We start from the raw sequence: 21,033 nt of genomic DNA, 5'->3' as shown, positions 1-21,033 counted from the left end.
TATAATTCCATAAGTACAATTTTAAATTGTGCAAAATTCCAAGCACTTTGCCCCTTGCAATCATAATTTTAAAATTTGCTCTTGACACAACATTTATTAGGTTTACAGAAATATATGTAAAAAAATTCATAATTCTAGCATTCATAGAATTTGAGGAAAAGGTACATAAACTTTAAAAAACAAACTTTTCAGGAAACGCAATTTAAAGTTCAACTCAACTTTTTTCCTTATGCCACTTCTTCTGAAGGCACCGCATTTGTACTCTGGGTCGTCTTGCCCTTCAAGATTTCTCTTCTGGTTTCATGTTGTCTGTCTTCTTTCCTTTACCAGCTCTTCAACTGACTTTTCAGCTGCAGACACGCACTGTAAATCTATTTTTCTCAGGATGTCTTGAGTAAAATTTCCTACCCTGAAGCCCATTCTTTCTAATACCTTCATCCTCCCGATGTTCCCATAATTAAATACTATTACTGCGTCATAAGTTGCAATTCTGACAACTGTAGCACATGCAAATGTGTTTTTAGGGCGTCGTTTCCATATGAGTGAATTTATAGACTCATCTGGATTTTGGGTTTTGCAATGAACACACTTTTTGAGAAGTGCAGGATTGGCCAAAGATGATCTATAAAACCAGAGTATATTAAAAACAAAGATTCCATGACTTACCAAACAGGAAAGCGCTGGTAGATAGGCACAGTAAAAAACACACAAACACACACACAAAATTTCGAGCTTTCGCAACCCCCCGGTTGCTTCGTCAGGAAAGAGGGAAGGAGAGGGAAAGATGAAAGGATGTGGGTTTTAAGGGAGAGGGTTAGGAGTCATTCCAATCCCGGGAGCGGAAAGACTTACCTTAGGGGGAAAAAAAAAGGACAGGTATACACTCGCACACACACACATATCCATCCACACATATACAGACACAAGCAGACAAGCAGACACAAGCTTGTGTCTATATATGTGTGGATGGGTGTGTGTGTGTGTGTGTGTGTGTGTGTGTGTGTGTGTGTGTGTGTGTGTGTGTGTGTGTGTGCGCGCGCGCGAGTGTATACCTGTCCTTTTTTCCCCCTAAGGTAAGTCTTTCCGCTCCCGGGATTGGAATGACTCCTTACCCTCTCCCTTAAAACCCACATCCTTTCATCTTTCCCTCTCCTTCCCTCTTTCCTGACGAAGCAACCGGGGGTTGCGAAAGCTCGAAATTTTGTGTGTGTGTTTTTTATTGTGCCTATCTACCAGCACTTTCCCGTTTGGTAAGTCATGGAATCTTTGTTTTTAATATATTTTTCCCATGTGGAATGTTTCTTTCTATTTTATTTAAACCAAAGAGTATGTAGGATGACCTTCTAGATGTATCCTGCACACATTTGGTTGAAAGTAATATGCAGAATCGTTGTTCACTGAGCTGTATTGAAGTGCTGCTTCAAAACGTGAGCATGGCAGGGAGGCCATGTCACACTTTTAATTAATTTTCAGGCACTTCGGATGCGATTTCAACATTGAAACTTTGGGAACTTATTGTCCATGAGTTGTACTAACAAATAAAAAATAAATAAAAAATTGACATTTTTGGTCAATTTCATCAACGTCCCCCCCTTAAGCAGCAGCATAATATACATTGAGAATTCTCATTCCTCTCTTCTGTGATTCCTATTTATTTTTAAAAGCTTGTGATGATACATTGCTGGACTATCTCCTTTTGTACAAACAGCTACTGGACCTGTAAATATCCTCCATACAACAAACGAATAGTAAAGGGTGAACAGCACCAACACCATGATTCTGCCAAGGTGAAGAGAGGTATAAAACAAAAATGCCATGTCACAATACTAAATGAAGTACTGGGTACTTCCAGGAAGGAATGAGCAAAGGCAATACAGGTGGAGCATTCGCCCGCTTGTGACCCGTGTCATGTTTGGCACACAATGGCTGGCCCTGCTCTAATGTGTAAAATCCACACCATGAAAGGACTAACACGTTACAAAACATATACAAAGAATGCTTAAATTAGTCACAGGCCCTTTTTTTTAAAATAAAAAGACAGTTATCAGAAATCCAGATAATTTTTAACTGGCAGTTATTCTTTAAAAATATTGTCATAAAATCTATAGAATTGATTTTTCGAGCTACGAACATTCTTCAGTCCATAAACATTGATCTCGTAGAGCTCGTGCAGACAAAAAATTCGTCACACTCCATAAGCGAATGGAACAGGAATAATATAAGGTAAAACAGAAACCAGAGGCTGAAAATACCACTTCAGTTGTAAAGTTCTTTTATTATCACACGACCAGTTTCGGGCTCTTATACGCCCATCTTCAGGTGTCACAACTTGGTGCTGTGACCCCTGAGTGCCGCGGCAGACATGTGTAAGGCGCGGTGTGCTGCCTTCGAGCACTTTATTTATTTTTTTATTTGGCCTTAGGTAGTGCACCACGCCTTGTACACGTCTGCCACAGTGCTCGGGGGTCACAGCACCAAGGTGCAACACCTGAAGATGGGTGTATGAGAGCCTGAAACCAGTCATGTGATAATAAAAGAACTTTACAACTGAAGCGGTATTTTCAACCTCTGGTATAATGCTCAGTTGTGGATGTTCCTCCAACAGAATTGTTTGTAGTTAAACAGAAAGTATCCCCCGTCACACACTTACCAGGAACTGACTGAGTATGTGTGTGTCAGTAAGGGTAAGAGCCATCTGTGTGCTGTAATTTATGCTGAGAAGCTTCAACTAACAAAACAATTCTCTACTCACAATGGAATGTCTAAGGACCGTGAGGTGGATGTGCATAGAGACATATCCACACACAGTCGTTCTGTTATGATGCTGACACCAAATTCTACTTAATATTGTGTACTTTGTTACAGCTGGAGAAATGAAACTTGTATTCTGATTACATGAAAATAATCTGAAGGGTATACTGTACTAAAATGTAACAGTTATGGGTACATATTTCATATTTCGTATTTCACATTTAAATACATAAACAAATAACAATATATTCTAAGAATGAGTACACTAGCCATACTGGGGATGCGAACTTTTTAATTATTTACTTATACAATGTGTCATGGATGTCTTCAAAATAATGACAGTCTGTGAAACGAAAAACTTAAGGAAGCTGAAAATGTAATACAATGGAAGGACATTCTTTTATTGCTTAAATATGACTCATTTGTGAATATGAGAAGAATAACTGTCACACTAAATTAGTATAAAATGACCTATATATTTCAACAGCATTATTATAATTGCTTTTAAGATGATAGTCATCAAATTAACAGCACAACATCTCAAATTCAATGAAATGACTGGCTTGTCTGAAAAGATGTTCACTGCATTAAATAATACTTTTAACACTTAGAAACAAGTCATTTGCATTCACGTCACACATTCTATTTATTTAAATTTTTTTGGGGAATTTATAGTTTTCTCTTAATTCGATCTGCAAAGGAAACCTGAATTTGGTAAAAAGGAAGATTTCTGTGAAGTAATTGCAAAATGCAAATTTGCTACAAACAGTTTATGGAGGCTTCACATACTTTTTTAAAATGTAATCACAATATTGTCCAACATACAAGTTCCTTCAGAAAAAGTAACCTTCAGTTAAATATGTACCATAAAATGCACTTAAAGTTTATAAACACAATAGAAAAGAAGTACAAAATTGCTATACAAGATGTGTTTCATGCAATCAGTGGTTTTCATTTTTTGCAACTGAGACAGCAAAAGGAGGGAAAAACTCTGGAAGACGATAAATAAAAACATGTAAGCCTACCCTGTACACACAACCTGTGAAGCAGCTTTGAGCTTAAGAAATGAAGTATGAACAATGTGACCCAAGCATATATCAATATCACCCAATTGCCACTGCACGAATTGTGAATTTTTACAGCTATGTTTGGTCAACTATAGAACAAGACTTCACTGTATTTACTATTGTGCTCTAATGACATACTGGTTTCACTGAAAAACTATTTTACCTAGGAATAAACTGCAATGAATTTAACGGGTGTGGCAGAACCAAGCAATTTTATATTTTATTGAAGCGTAGTGAACTAGAACTACAGACTGATAGTGTACGTTATTTGAAAGAACACTTCGTGTCTTTGTTGGTCACAGCTTCCTAGAGAGCTGATGTTTACAGTGTTGGCAGTAGCACTGATTTTCTTGCTACACAGCACAGCATGTTTAGCAAACTTTATGAAGCACTTGACAAATGAACTGAAACAATTTCAAATGTGGTGATAATGCAGTATTTGTTTTGGCAACATTTTGAAAAGGCCAGAATGTATAAATAACATTTTGCAAAACAATTATGCAATAAATAATGGTTTTTATATGACATTGCAATCATTTACACAGCCATAACGTGCATAACAACTTAACATATCTTTGTATTTGGATAGGTCATGTTAATTGCTAAAGTGTCCCCCCCCCCCCCTTGTGAAATATAAATGTACTTGGATAAAATTTCACAATTTAAAAAAATTCTGTCCACCAACTGTTTTGCTTTGATTATCAGAAAAACTGTGTGTATTTCTTCATCACTGCAGACTTCTGTACCTCTGTGTCTTCTTCCGCACTTGTAGCTAAAATGCTCTCTCAGTTCTAAAGCTTTACTAAATGATCAAGTCCCTTTCTCCAGAAACACTCACATACTGACTTTTGTTTACAACAGGGAAATAATTCTTTACAATTTGTACTATTACATGTACATTGCATGACATGAGATGAATAACAGATTTCTCTAATCTTAATGGCAGTTCAGCTTCTTCTCTAGTTCCTGTGAAGTCGTGACGACTGTCACAGTATTCGCTGCTCTATGGCACGTGGCATATCTCCAAGTGGTACAAGAGTACACGGAATAAATTGTCCAAATCAGCAGGTACCACAAAGCGTGATAAAGCAGCTACTGTCGTCCCATGTCATAGAAATGTTGCATCATTCTGCACCATATTTCATGCACAAATGAAATAAATTTCCTAATATCAAACAAGTCTAAACTCATGACTTAAATTAAAAAATATTTTCAGGGTGGCGATCCTCACACATTGGTACAATGGATCTTGTGCAACACATAACTTCGGCAAAAATGATACATTATACTACACTGGTCCCTCTGTCTGTCCATGTTACTGGAATGTGCCTTTTTTTTTGTGGATGATCCTAGAATCTTCAGTGTATACTAATATGACAGAAACTATTGAGGGCATAAGAAACAAACTCATAATGAAGAAGATACCATAATAATCAATGTTCTTTAGGATGTTGTGGTAAGTATGTTCTCTCTTGACAAAGGTTGCATTGTCAACAACAGTGGTCACCTGAAGGACATGATTACAAAAAGTGAGACATGCAATAAACGGTAGGTAGTGATCTTTCAAATAACATACACAAAGGGAGTGTAGCTTGAATTCTACAATGCTTAAACATTATGTTTGGGGATTACTGTTTTTGCTACACCTCGTATTACAAATAATGTTTCTTACCAGTGGTATTACAAAGGCATCCTTGAAGCTGAGACTGGCAGCAATGGAGAATATAGGGTCAATACAACCAAAGATTGCTGCCATGAGAATCATCTTGCCAGTCTGAGGGTCCAGTGGGAGGCGAGCCAGGTGGAAGCCCAGAGGAGTGAGGGTCTCGTCCTGGTCAAGTGCACCTAGTGTGTGCAGCAGCTGTAAATAAAACCTGAATTAATATACAGAAAGGAGAGGGAGACAATAAAATCTGCATTTTTTGTAAATTAATTCTGAAGAGAGAAAAAGATCTATAGTGCCAGTTTATGCATTTCTTTTTAACAATTAATTCAAATTTACAACTGATGTTGTATGATGTTGAAGATAGCACACAGTAAGTGCTGGAACAGCCAATCAATTTACCCATAAGTTCAAGTGTCTGTAATTTCAGTTTAGAACTGTAACAACTGGCTTCATCAATTACTTTTAAATTCTTGGGTTTGGCTCCACATCATCATCCTTGTGAAAACACCTGATCAAGATTTCAGCCTTCTCTGTTAGTTACATACTCCATAGCTCAAATGAAGGATTCTTTTAGTAAAATGATATGGAATGCATGTCGTGTGTGTGGGTCTATTTTTGATGAAGGCCTTGCTGGCCGAAAGCTTATTTGTGACCATCTTTTTGTTGTGCCTATCTGCGACTCAGCACCTCCGCTATATGGTGAGCAGCAATTTTCCTTTTCATAATATTGTTACATTCGGTCCTGGATTTTTCCATTGTATGATACGGAATGAGTCAGTTTAGAGGATAAGTATAAATGACTGTTGTTAACATTAATGAATATATGATTTTTTTTAGTCCTCATGCAACTACACTTAAAAACCAAGTGATCTTTTTGGGCTACCAATTTTTAAATGGAAATTCGTCGATGAAATACAATGAGTTCTACAGCAGAAATGATGTTAGGTTAGATTTAAAGCTGGCTTTGCTGACTGTCAGATATTTTATGTTACTGGGCAAATGGTCAAAAAATTTTGTTGCTGCATATTGAACTTCTCTCTGAGGCACTGACAGCTTTAGTAATGGGTAATAATGATCATTTTTTCCACTAATGTTGTAGGTATGGATATCACTATTCTTCTGTAATTGTCATGAGTTATTTCATTCTTCTGGTTTATTTGAAATGCCTAACTCCTTGAAGAGGTACCTACATGACAAATGCGCACTGACACCACGGCACACTTTTGTGCGATCAATACTTTCTTTTTAAGTGATGAGTTGCACCACAAAATCATTCCATACGACATTACTGATTGGAACTATGCTAAATATGCCAGGAAGTTGATTTGTTTGTGCCTAACACTAGCAATTATAAAAAAGCAAAAGTAGTTGGACTTAATTGTTTGACTAGCTCAGTAATATACATCTACCAGTTCACATTTTTCAATGGGTACACCCAAAAATATGGAGCATTCTACCCTATTTACTAACTCCTGTTCATCTGGTACATTAACTGTTGGTATGATTCATCTGTTGTACTGAATTAAACATAGGGTGTTTTCTCAAAATTTAGGGAGAGTACATTTTCGAGGCCCACTTAATAATTGTTTAAAAATATTATTAATAATCTCTTCTATTGTTTTCCCTCTTGTGGGATTTATTTTGACACTAGTATAATCTGCAAAGAAGTACCAAGTTTGCTTGATGACACTTAAGTGGTAGGTCATTCACATACATAAGGAAAAGGAGCAGGCCTAACACTGAACCATGAACCATGTCGGACTCCTTTTGCGATTTCTCTCCAGTCAATAAAAATTTCTTACTATTACAACACTGTCTGAATTATTCAGAACAACTTCTGCATTCTGTTTGGTCAGTATGTTTCAAACCAGTCGTGTATAAAGCCATTTATTCCATGAAACTTAAGTTTGTCAAGAGTATAACATGATCCATGCAATCAAATGCCTTGGAAAGATGAGAAAAGTTACCAAGTGGCAACATTTTGTAATTTAAGGCTTGTAATATTTCGTGAGTGAATATATAAATAGCATTCTCAGTCAAGCAACCCTTCTGGAGTCTAAACTGTAATATACTAAGTAAATTGCTTCTACTTAAATATGAGACTACTCTCAAGTACATTACTTTTACCAACATTTTATAAAAATATGTCAGTAACAGAGATAATTATTCAGACTTTCTTGTCCACTCCCTTTTTAAAAAAAAAAAAAAAAATCAAACAAACAAACAAACAAACAAACCTTTAAGAACTGCATGTTTTAATCTATCTGGAAAAATTCATGTGCCACTAACACGTTATATACACTCCTGGAAATGGAAAAAAGAACACATTGACACCGGTGTGTCAGACCCACCATATTTGCTCCAGACACTGCGAGAGGGCTGTACAAGCAATGATCACACGCACGGCACAGCGGACACACCAGGAACCGCGGTGTTGGCCGTCGAATGGCGCTAGCTGCGCAGCATTTGTGCACCGCTGCCGTCAGTGTCAGCCAGTTTGCCGTGGCATACGGAGCTCCATCGCAGTCTTTAACACTGGTAGCATGCCGCGACAGCGTGGACGTGAACCGTATGTGCAGTTGACGGACTTTGAGCGAGGGCGTATAGTGGGCATGCGGGAGGCCCGGTGGACATACCGCCGAATTGCTCAACACCTGGGGCGTGAGGTCTCCACAGTACATCGATGTTGTCGCCAGTGGTCGGCGGAAGGTGCACGTGCCCGTCGACCTGGGACCGGACCGCAGCGACGCACGGATGCACGCCAAGACCGTAGGATCCTACGCAGTGCCGTAGGGGACCGCACCGCCACTTCCCAGCAAATTAGGGACACTGTTGCTCCTGGGGTATCGGCGAGGACCATTCGCAACCGTCTCCATGAAGCTGGGCTACGGTCCCGCACACCGTTAGGCCGTCTTCCGCTCACGCCCCAACATCGTGCAGCCCGCCTCCAGTGGTGTCGCGACAGGCGTGAATGGAGGGACGAATGGAGACGTGTCGTCTTCAGCGATGAGAGTCGCTTCTGCCTTGGTGCCGATGATGGTCGTATGCGTGTTTGGCGCCGTGCAGGTGAGCGCCACAATCAGGACTGCATACGACCGAGGCACACAGGGCCAACACCCGGCATCATGGTGTGGGGAGCGATCTCCTACACTGGCCGTACACCACTGGTGATCGTCGAGGGGACACTGAATAGTGCACGGTACATCCAAACCGTCATCGAACCCATCGTTCTGCCATTCCTAGACCGGCAAGGGAACTTGCTGTTCCAACAGGACAATGCACGTCCGCATGTATCCCGTGCCACCCAACGTGCTCTAGAAGGTGTAAGTCAACTACCCTGGCCAGCAAGATCTCCGGATCTGTCCCCCATTGAGCATGTTTGGGACTGGATGAAGCGTCGTCTCACGCGGTCTGCACGTCCAGCACGAACGCTGGTCCAACTGAGGCGCCAGGTGGAAATGGCATGGCAAGCCGTTCCACAGGACTACATCCAGCATCTCTACGATCGTCTCCATGGGAGAATAGCAGCCTGCATTGCTGCGAAAGGTGGATATACACTGTACTAGTGCCGACATTGTGCATGCTCTGTTGCCTGTGTCTATGTGCCTGTGGTTCTGTCAGTGTGATCATGTGATGTATCTGACCCCAGGAATGTGTCAATAAAGTTTCCCCTTCCTGGGACAATGAATTCACGGTGTTCTTATTTCAATTTCCAGGAGTGTATATAGTCACTAAGGCCATTACTTATTAAGTTAGAACAACTTTTCAAAATTCTGTTTGAAATTCCATCAACACTATATGAGTGTTCATTTTTTGAATTCCATTAATTTCTGTGAGAGATGTTCGTCCTACTTCTAGTTCCTTAATATTTTATGGAATGACGTTTTTAACATACGAGGTCTGTTCAAAAAAAATTCTGGACCGTTCTTAATTTTGAGCCAATGCTGTGTTGGAGTGAAATATGGTCGGCATCCCTGCACACGCCTGTGTTTAATGGGTAACTGCTACAAGTTTCGTTGTTGTATGTATGTTAGTTATTGTTCAGTACTGCATTGAGTAGAATGTTGCGTTGCACAGTTTGTGAATTTCGAGATGGTAGAGTTAGAGGAACAAGGCATCTGCATTAAATTTTGCATGAAATTCAAGGAAACCTTTACAGAGACACACCAAATGATGCAGGAAGCCTACGGTGATGAGTGCTTAAGTTGTACTCTGTGTTACGAATTGTTAACACGGTATAAAAATGGCTGAACGGAAGTTAAGGATGACCCTCATTCAGGATGCCCTTCGATGTCTACTGACGATGCTCATGTCAGGAACATTAATGAAATCGTGCATTCCAATCTAAGACTGACTGCCTAGAGATTTCAGAAGAATGTAACATTTCAGTTGGACCATGTCATGAAATCCTGACACAGCATCTTGGAATGCATCGTGTTGCCACCAAGTTCATCCCATGGCTCATGAGTCAACGCCAGAAAGATTTTCAGCCAACGCCAGAAAGATCTTCAGCCCGTAATCTGTAAAGAGCTATTTAGGTGTGTGTGTGTGTGTGTGTGTGTGTGTGTGTGTGTGTCGGTGCTTAGAGGCACTCAATGCCGAAGTTATCCGTGCCGTTACATACATTAAAAGAAACAAGTGTGGACAAAAACTGATAAAATGGGGTCATACACGCAAAGATAGTGGGAAAAGATAAAGATGCTATACGAGAGACTAAAACATAAGTTAAACGAGAAAGGAGCTAAAAGAATGCCACAGGAAATTGTCACTGGCTGGTCACTTAAGTAAAATATGGGCGAGGCAGTCACCTTGTGAATGAGTTAAACCCTCTCCCTAAAACATCGGTAAAAACAAAGGACAATTCAGAAAACTTTGAAACTCTAATCACATTCATTTGATTATTTCTTAAAGGAGATTGCAGATCCGTCAGCAAATCAGCTGCGGCTAGCTGGTCAGAAAGAAAAACACAGTCCAATAAAATGTGGGGCACAGTTATCTGCACGCCACAAGCACCACACATTGGAGAGTCATCTCGCTGGAGCAAGAAGCAACGCATCACGGGGTTGTGACCTATGCAAAAACGAGTGAAGAGAACCTCATCCCGTCTACATGGCTGGAAAGAAGTACACCACAACAGCGTTGTGGGCTTTACTAAATGGAGCTTATTGTCAGTCACTTCCAGCCTATCATCCTCCTACTAATGCAAGACCTGAACTCAACAGCAAGATGATAGCATGCAGGGGGATGGCACACTGAAATATCTGAAGATTAGGGCATGCCTCCTTGTATGCTAGATCTGCCCTTTCATTCCCTGCAATGCCAATGCACCCAGCAGAAAGCCACCTCCTTCCCCAGTCATTGTAGTTGGAAGAGGTTATCCTGGATGGTCTGAACTACTTTATCTGCTGGGTACAAAAATCTCAACAAATGAAGGGTACTTAGAGAATTGAAACTGACAAGAAATTTAACACTGGAAGAACACCCATCTGCTCCAGTGCCCGCAAGATAGCAGACAATACTGCATCAAAGACAGTAAATACTTGAAGCAGTTGGACCTTAAGGACACGATCAGGGAAAAGAACAGAGCAACCAACAGAATCCCCGTTTAGACTCATCCATAAAAAAAAGCTACATAGTTGGGGTCCTAAGATAAAATGTCAGAAAATGTCATATCAAAAACGAAAGCAGGAGTGCAATCTCTCTTGTACTGCGCCAAATCTAAAATCACTCTGGGCCTCTTCAGTAACCAGGGCGACAGGTGGTTAAAACCCTGGATTTGTGGTCGTACTAGCTCCACACTGAGGGACTCCAGCACACGTTGCATGGACTCCAAAAGGCATCATAGCTTGCAGACAGTTGGAAAAAAGATGTTCCAGAGGCAGATGAGCAACAGTATGCAGCACAGATGCTGGGTACTGGACTGGCCCTATAAGCACCTGTGGCCAGCCGGAGCTCCTCCTGGTGGACAGAGTCAATGATCTTCAAATAGGAAAGCCTCACCAATCCATACACTGTGCAATTGTAGTCCAAATGTTAACGCACAAAAGCCCCATAAAACTGGAGGAGATGTGTCCTGTCCACTCCCCATGATCTGCGGCTAAGATATTCAGTACCCTCAGGGTTGAGGGTTTCAGGTCTCCCAGGTGCAGCAACCATGACAATTTGAAGTAAAAAATGAGGCCCAGAAACTGACTGAATCACTAAAACTTAGGATGGTGTCCCTCATATGCAAGACAGATAAATTAAAAATACTACCAGAATGATTAAAATGGACACACACACACACACACACACACACACACAGACACACACACACACACACTTACCTGCATAAAACTGAAAACCCATCTTTGCAACCCACACCTCTAACCTCTGCACTGTAAGTTGCAACTGATGGCTCACTGATGCAACACTGGATGAGGAACACAAAACAGTAGAATTATCTGCAAATAAGGAGCATTATACCAGATTCCTTACCATAGACATGATACTGTTGATGGCTATGGCAAAGAGGGTAACACTTAAAACACTGCCCCTAAGGTACACCATTCTCTTGCTCGAAATGATCGTCAGTGTGTAACGAAGCAGGATTGCCCACTGCTATCCTGTTTTGGTTTTGCACTCCTTCAGTAACTTAGTTAAGCAATGAATTTTTATTTTTTTTTCATTTTCACTACTCAGATTCTGACTACAGATTCTGTGGCCTTCAGCCTCATAGTAAAGAATTCAGAAATAGTTTAAATAAAATTCCCCTAGTAAAATCTATTATTTCAGTACATTCTAATGTCTATTCTGAAAGTAATGAGCTAATCAGTTTTATGGGAAATGCATACTATTAACAGTGATGGACAATGACATATATTGTGCAATACACATTAAGTAAAATTCGAGTGAGCTAATAGATCAAATTCAGCTATAAGACTGCGTCCAAAAGAAAGCCTAAATTTTACTGATTCCAGCAAAGTGTTTAAATTAACCTAAAGTCTGTTAGTTAAATAGATATTAAGACTTAAAACCTGTAGCCTGTATGACTTTCAGTGACAATTGTGACCAAACTACCAAATAATTCCGAGATCTGTTTCGAAACTTTTGCTACCTTTACTTTTCTACGTAAAATAACTCCAGTCTCAACTTTGTAAGTGTGTTAATTAAGAATTAAATAAATTTGAATATATAAAAATTATTGTTCAAGAGGGCTGCCGTGGTTATAAGTCGGGAATTCCCACGGCGGATGCATAAGTTAGTTCCACGTATTTAAATTGATACAGCTCACTCATGTTATTTAAATAATAAAACCCAATGGTTAACTTCAGAACCAGTTAGAAAGGATCATTTTAACCCTGGGAAATTATAAACTAAATATATTAACAGAAATAGTCAAATATTCAAGCGCTCGTCTATATAAGGTCCGAGCTAGTGCAGTTTTCAGTTAGTTCTCGGTCAGATTCTCTTGGAGCAAAAGTGTGCAAGTCAGTTAATTTTTCAGGTCGTACCAAAAAAGTATAATTGTGAATACTGTTAAATACTGGAATTTTTTGACCTATCTAATGTGACAATTAAGTGTAAGAGGCCTGTTCACGTAAATATTGTGTGTGCGAGTAATAACAAATAAATCGTACTGTGGTTGACATAAATGTTCAACAATGAATATGATCTTGACTTTTGATTTTGAAAAACTTAACCTAGGATCCTGGCTTCTTAATTTCAGTGTGATTTAAATGAGATGGACGTAGCTACCGGGAAGACAACATTGAATAAACAAAGCAAGGTAAGTCGAGAATACTGCGCACTATCTACTGGGTGAGGAAATGTTTCAATACCGGTACATCCGGTTGTGACGTGAACTAGTAAGAGGCACTAATACGAGGAAACAGCCTGGCACGTTACAAGTGAGTCACCAACTTGGGTCCTAAAATAGTTCCGAGACAGGAAAGACTGGATGAAGATGGCGAGGTGGCCAAGAAAGCCCCACTGATGCAGTTGAGCAAGAATACAGTGCCCAGGGTGTATAAGTGGACAAGGAAAAATAATTCTTGGATTTTTCATGGAATTCCCCGGTTAAAAATAAACTTTCTCCCGACTGAAAATACACTTTTTCCGTGTTAAGTGACAGTATACTATTTCTCAGAACAGTAAAACTTATCAATCCTTTGAATGGTTATGATTTTGTACACCGGCAAAGAATTTCCCGGCACTTTAGGAAATGAGATTCAGGGAAAAAACACGTTTTGAAAAGATGTCTGATGTGCAGCAACATATACGCTGCATATTTTCGTATTATGAAAGTATAAATTCGAATTCCACCAAACACCACATGTTACTTTCCGAAGCATTGAAATCAAGATTGCGATGCACTTTTGTAAGCCAGTCATAGCTCACGTCATGTGATCTAGCCAGCTGATGACAGCGGATATTCAGAGCATAGCACACATGATGTAGGCAGCCAATAGCAACATCACTGTTAAGTAGTGCAAACACAAAAATTGGAAAAGTTAATGGTTTAAATTAATATATGTAGTGTTGTTACAAGAAAAGAAAAGCTTTCAAATATTAGCCTCGAAGATTAATAAGCTGCAAGAGAAGCTAAGGTTTCACATATAATGTTGATCTTTTTTGCAGGCGTTACACTTTCAGATATATTACACACAAGTGCCGGTAAAATTTTTTAACAACATAAATGTCTGATCTTCTGGGTTCAAAATTATTACAACTGGTCATCCTCAAAGAGTTGCTTTTTAAATGAGAGTCAAATGCTCTGTGATTTAAGAAATTCATTGTACATTCTTGCACATAGATCACCTTGTGTAAAAGGAAATTTACTTTGAAAGTTAATGCTTTTCAAACAACTATTCGCAATATTTTCCCGTGATCTGTTAGAAATAGCTTCATTTTAGCAGTTGCCAGATAGCGACAGAACACAGGTGTCACCATGCTTGTGCAGCTACGAAGACGCAGGAAGCCCGAATATTCATATGTGTAAAACCTTAAAAGATCTTACACTATGTCATAAAAGAAACAAGACATTAGAGGATACTCCAAGAGCATCGGAATTTTGTGAACCATACTAAAATGCATAATTCGGCTTAAAGTGCACATTCATATGTCCAGATTCGTATGTAAATTTTCTTGGAGTACCAATACTGTATTATCTCGTGTTTGGTTCTTTATTATGGCATAATGCCAAACATGCTAGAAGATGAAAACGTGGACTTGAAATTCAGTGAACAGTTAAAACTAGGCAATAATGTGGAATTAAACACTTCATTTCAAATAAATTTACTGCCTCAGAGGAAAAGATTAATAAAAGCCAAACTTCTTTAGCAAACCGACAAAAATAACTTCATTGTTCTGCAAGGTGATTAATGCCTGACTGTCAGAAAGGTGGAAATAAAATACAGTCCGAAACTAATAACAAATTTCAGCCTTCTGTAATTAAGTGCATGTATTTTAAATTACTCGATAGCTCCCTGCCACAGAAATCTTTTTTGTTTTCATTTGACGTGAGAGCAATATACAAAGAGGAAACAGCAAAATCACTAAACGTAAACATGGGTAACGTGGAGACTACCCACCTCCCAACTACAACTCAGACTGCTCTGTGTATCAACCCTGGATCTATGATATTTCCGAACTGGGGCAATACTAGATAATGGTTCCCCCCGTCCCACCCCCTCGAGGGTTTGTGGTAGGTGCCACACCTCTTCACACAGCATTCTTCTATGGCATGTCACTGTATTTCGCTCTGTGGAATTCAAACATGTAATATTTTGTAATGGGTGCCCTCAAACTATATTCAGGACAGTGGAAATTAAAATGTCCTGTGGTGCCTCTCCTGGTCCCAGTCGGCCAGTTTGACGTCCTGCCCCTCTTTACAAAAAACTCTCAATTAATACTGAATGGGATTATCTGTAACCGGAAGAACAAGAACTCTTTAAGAAAATCTGCGCTCTTTATTGCCTATTAGCTAATAACTTGCTGTTTTGTGTGACATAAAATTAAATACAGGATACACAAAACCAGTAAAGACAAGATACAAGCAAGACAGTACACATTTCCTCAATCCTTAAGTCCTAGCAGTTTTTTCTCTCTGTTCTTGCTACAGCTTTAGATGGCATGCTTTCCTTTATGGGAAAGAATCTATTACCTAATCAACGTTCGTCAAACATTTTGTTACATGAAAAAATGAAAATGACGTTGTCTGATACTGAAAAGGCTGTTAATACAAATAATAACCAAGACTGGTGTGGTTTCTCGATCTGATTACATGTATTTTGTTACTTGAAATGAAATAGGCCTGCCTAATACGATGGTGGGAACTTAAATAGTGGCAACTATTTATCCACAACTTACACAAAAGTGTTACATGTTTGCACTTGTTACTGTCCTTCAAAGTAGTCACCAGCATTGTGTAGAACCCATCGCCAGTGATGTGGAAGGCGTAGCATACAGTTAGCAGAGCCTGTTCCGTTGATGGCGCAAATGGAGCAGTCTACTGCTGGTCGAATCTCTGGAACAGTTCTGAAGCGAATGCCACAAAGTGGTTCCTTCATCTTCGGAATCAAATCAAAGTCTGGGGAGTATGGTGGATGGTACAGTATGACCCAGTCCCATCGACCGAACAGAGCACCCACAGCTTGTGCTGTATGCGCCCACGCACTGTTGTGCAAAATGATGGGTGGGTTGCGCAGAAAGTGTCGCCACTTCTTTCACAAAGCTAGTCGCAGGTGATGTTCCAAAAACGAACAGCAATACTGTGCACTGACGGTCAGCCGTGGAGAAACGTAATGCGTTACGATAACACCATCACAGTCATACACAAGAATCACAATACCGTTCACCATCCTGGGCCTCTTTGGAGGAGATGTATGGGTGGCCTTACCCCATTTGCCACAAATGACAGCCCCCTTACAACCCAAGGTGGTGTGCCTAAAGCACTAACAGGTAAAACAGCAAATCGGGTTAGGGAAATAAGGTCGCACACTGAGGCAGAGGAACCCAGCCTTAACGTGCTCAGGAAGTTTTGTGCTATCGAAAGTCAGAATAAATGAGTCCGATTTCACAAGATCTCCATTCAGCCATTTCATTATGTTCTGTGCATCAACAATTCCTTCCTGGGACCACTCAGCTTTCAGTTCTTCTCAGGGAATGTCAACCAGATCCCTGCGAGTCACAACACCTTTGCTATAGATTAAGGTGTTGTGCAGTTCAGTTTCTATTGCATTCTCCCTGAGGCACTGAGCTTTCTGGATGTTCTTGACTTGTTGGGAATTTGATGTTTCTACCAACAGGGTCCCATTTCGCAAGCGCTTGACAGATTTTAAGATTACAGCTATCCCTTCTAACCCTTTCTGTATGTTAAAAGGTTAAACTTTCTCAAAATCTCCCTTCTTTTGCATTTAATTATAAGAAACACATTCTGGCCATCAGCATGTATCCTGTTACTCAATACTGAAAGAGTCTGTGTAAATATCAAGACTGGAAGACTGGCTACATGAGCCCTCTCATTTGATATGATGTCAGTACCTACCAGCGACCCACCCTTTCCGCAGGGAGGAGGAAGAGAAGATTTCGAAGGATTCATCTCGGTCCCACAAGCAGCAAGGGAACTAAAAATCCACCTAGACAGAGCCCCACGTGCCTGGTCAACTTTACACAACTGCGGTGCGGTGGATTCCCCAGATGTTGCCCGCTAATGACTTCTCCACCTCAACAGCCACGCATCTCATCAGCACGCAGCACACTTTGAGATTGAGGTTTTCTTCTATAGAGGTTTTTACTGTCCTCGCAATGCAGGCAGTCGAGCCAATGATCCCCATTTCCTGTGACACACAAAGTTGCACCACCACACCATGCAGTGGCTGTTGAAGCATGCCCACAGCTTACAGTGACAGGAGACTGGCGGCACTTACCAGTTCGAGCTCAGGAAGCCTGGGGTGCGTGACCGAGCCTGTACTCAGCAAACGAATGCTGAGCCCCTGAACGGAAGAGCTTTTGGAATGCATAAATGAGAATGAGGTGTTTCTTAAGAGAATCATAAATGATGGTGAGACACGGGTCTATGGTTATTGTGCTGAGATCAAGGTTCAATCTTCACAATGGGTCAGGAAAGGTTCTCCGAGATCAAAAAAAGCCTGTCATGTCAGGTCAAATGTCAAAGCCATGCTCATAGTTTTCTTTGATTTTGAAGGATTAGTTCACCCTAAATTCGTGACACAGGGACAAACTGTTAATCAATGGTACTATTGGGACGTATTGCAAGAAAATGGCCCGAAATGTGGCGAGACTATTCACGGCCCTCGTATCACCATAACGCACCCACTCGTTTGTTCCTGCTCATGTGTGACTATTGCACAAAGACACGAAATCACTGTGCTGCCTCATCTTCTGTACTCTCCAGACGTGGGCCCTGCTGACCTCTTTTTTATTTAATTTTTTTCATTTTTTTATTTCCAAAGTTGAAAACCTCATCAAAAGGACGAAGATTTGCAATGATAGATGAGATTAAAAAAATAAATAAATAAATAAATAAATAAATTACTGACTGTGCTTCGCGCGAACCTGCAAGAGGCATACCAAAACTGCTTCCGGGCAGGATTCTACAGTAGATAAATACAGGGACAAGAAATGAATAAGCTGTATTTACTTGCACTACTGAAACAGAGATGTATTTGGATCTGAGATGAAAATTCTGTGAAAGCTTTTGAGAATATCAAAGATACATTGATAAATGCTTCATATTTTGACATCCAGTACTGAGCAAATCATTTAAACTAGCAATTGATGCATCATAATATGGTATAGCTGCAGATTATTTCAAGGAGAGTGGGATCCCAAAGTCAGGAAACACAGAACAATTTTTTTCACTAGCAGAAGCCTAGGCAAACATGAACCAAACTACACAGCAACTGAGACGGAGTTATTAGCAACCATTTAGAGTATACAAAAACTTGAAACACTTATTTGGGGATCACCTTCAGTGGTATACACTGATCATTAAGCACTTACATTTTGATGGAAAGCAGATACCTTACAGGCATTTGGCAAGGTGGGTATTGTTTCTTCAATAGTTCAGTATATATATGAAGGAATCTATTAATTTTTTAATTTAAGTTATACCAGGAATGAAGTGAGAAACTTAGGACAACAGTGTGAACAAGAATCATTATCATCATTAGAGCACCTATAAATACACATGTCCCCCCCCCCCCCCCCACACACACACACACAATATTGGAAGCCATGCATTCCCCAGTGTGTGGAGACTGAGTTAGTATGGTTCATAAATAAGGGCTGTGGCCACTTTGGTATTCATGAAAGTATAGAACATATGAGGAAGTTTTACTACATTAAGGGATTAGGTAAGAAAGTTATGATCTTGATTTGGACTGTCAAATTTGTCAGAAAGTTAAGGTGGATAACAGTGGTATTAATTATACGACTTACCCTATTTTACCCAAGGGTTCACAAGACTTAACAGCGTCAGATTTTTACAGCCCTTTACTGATGGGTAGGGGAGGTGTAACATATATTTAAGTACTTTATTTGTCAAACTATGTCACATTGCATCCTATCAAGCATGGATATCGTGATTAATGGTATGCGCAATTTACAATTCATAATTTTAAGAAATTCTTAGCTGGGAGGGCATGTATAACCCAAAATCGAACCCATGTGAACATATCATAAAGGAAATAGGAAGACTGTGTAGAACATATTGCTCTACTAAACATACCACTTGGGCACAAATGACACAGAACTTCAGGTAATATTAAATGAGTTACCACATCTATCTACAGACAGTAGAAGTAATGAAGCTGACGTGCTGTGTTTATGGACTAGAACCACTAGACACATAAAAACATCTTACAACATTTGAACTCCCAACATAATATAATTCATTTCACAATGGGTTTGGAGGTTATTTTATAAATTTGTTGGACCATATAAAGATGTTACCATAAAGAAACATTTATGGAAAAACTGCAGCTACCAATACTGTAATCCCTAAAAGCTCCCAGCACCCACAAAATCACAAAAAAGCAGCTTTCCATTCCACTGTGTACTATACTACACTCCTGGAAATTGAAATAAGAACACCGTGAATTCATTGTCCCAGGAAGGGGAAACTTTATTGACACATTCCTGGGGTCAGATACATCACATGATCACACTGACAGAACCACAGGCACATAGACACAGGCAACAGAGCATGCACAATGTCGGCACTAGTACAGTGTATATCCACCTTTCGCAGCAATGCAGGCTGCTATTCTCCTATGGAGACGATCGTAGAGATGCTGGATGTAGTCCTGTGGAACGGCTTGCCATGCCATTTCCACCTGGCACCTCAGTTGGACCAGCATTCGTGCTGGATGTGCAGACCGCGTGAGACGATGCTTCATCCAGTCCCAAACATGCTCAATGGGGGACAGATCCGGAGATCTTGCTGGCCAGGGTAGTTGACTTACACCTTCTAGAGCACGTTGGGTGGCACGGGATACATGCGGACGTGCATTGTCCTGTTGGAACAGCAAGTTCCCTTGCCGGTCTAGGAATGGTAGAACGATGGGTTCGATGACGGTTTGGATGTACCGTGCACTATTCAGTGTCCCCTCGACGATCACCAGTGGTGTACGGCCAGTGTAGGAGATCGCTCCCCACACCATGATGCCGGGTGTTGGCCCTGTGTGCCTCGGTCGTATGCAGTCCTGATTGTGGCGCTCACCTGCACGGCGCCAAACATGCATACGACCATCATTGGCACCAAGGCAGAAGCGACTCTCATCGCTGAAGACGACACGTCTCCATTCGTCCCTCCATTCACGCCTGTCGCGACACCACTGGAGGCAGGCTGCACGATGTTGGGGTGTGAGCGGAAGACAGCCTAAAGGTGTGCGGGACCATAGCCCAGCTTCATGGAGACGGTTGCGAATGGTCCTCGCCGATACCCCAGGAGCAACAGTGTCCCTAATTTGCTGGGAAGTGGCGGTGCGGTCCCCTACGGCACTGCGTAGGATCCTACGGTCTTGGCGTGCATCCGTGCGTCGCTGCGGTCCGGTCCCAGGTCGACGGGCACGTGCACCTTCCGCCGACCACTGGCAACAACATCGATGTACTGTGGAGACCTCACGCCCCACGTGTTGAGCAATTCGGCGGTACATCCACCCTGCCTCCCGCATGCCCACTATACGTCCTCGCTCAAAGTCCGTCAACTGCACATATGGTTCATGTCCACGCTGTCGCGGCATGCTACCAGTGTTAAAGACTGCGGTGGAGCTCCGTATGCCACGGCAAACTGGCTGACACTGACGGCGGCGGTGCACAAATGCTGCGCAGCTAGCGCCATTCGACGGCCAACACCGCGGTTCCTGGTGTGTCCGCTGTGCCGTGCGTGTGATCATTGCTTGTACATCCCTCTCGCAGTGTCCGGAGCAAGTATGGTGGGTCTGACACACCGGTGTCAATGTGTTCTTTTTTCCATTTCCAGGAGTGTATATCCATTCCATTGTCTGTCTGTCTGACTTCTGAACTGAACTACATACCTTCAAA

The 21,033-nt window shown here is 41.0% G+C and overlaps 1 protein-coding gene across 1 annotated transcript in view; it reads right to left on the bottom strand.

Annotated features, from left to right (window-relative positions):
- Positions 1–21,033, bottom strand: part of LOC126162792 (ATP-dependent DNA/RNA helicase DHX36-like) — a 254,109-nt gene that overhangs the window by 65,070 nt on the left and 168,006 nt on the right. Inside the window, exon 14 of the mRNA XM_049919511.1 lies at positions 5,491–5,679. Coding sequence (XP_049775468.1) covers positions 5,491–5,679 — 189 coding nt within the window. The remainder of the gene's footprint in view (positions 1–5,490; positions 5,680–21,033) is intronic.

The sequence above is a fragment of the Schistocerca cancellata genome, chromosome 2 (assembly GCF_023864275.1).
Source record: "Schistocerca cancellata isolate TAMUIC-IGC-003103 chromosome 2, iqSchCanc2.1, whole genome shotgun sequence".
NCBI classification, from domain to species: Eukaryota; Metazoa; Arthropoda; class Insecta; order Orthoptera; family Acrididae; genus Schistocerca; species Schistocerca cancellata.
Note: the sequence above shows the minus strand (reverse complement) of the source record. Positions and strands in the feature narration are given on the sequence as shown.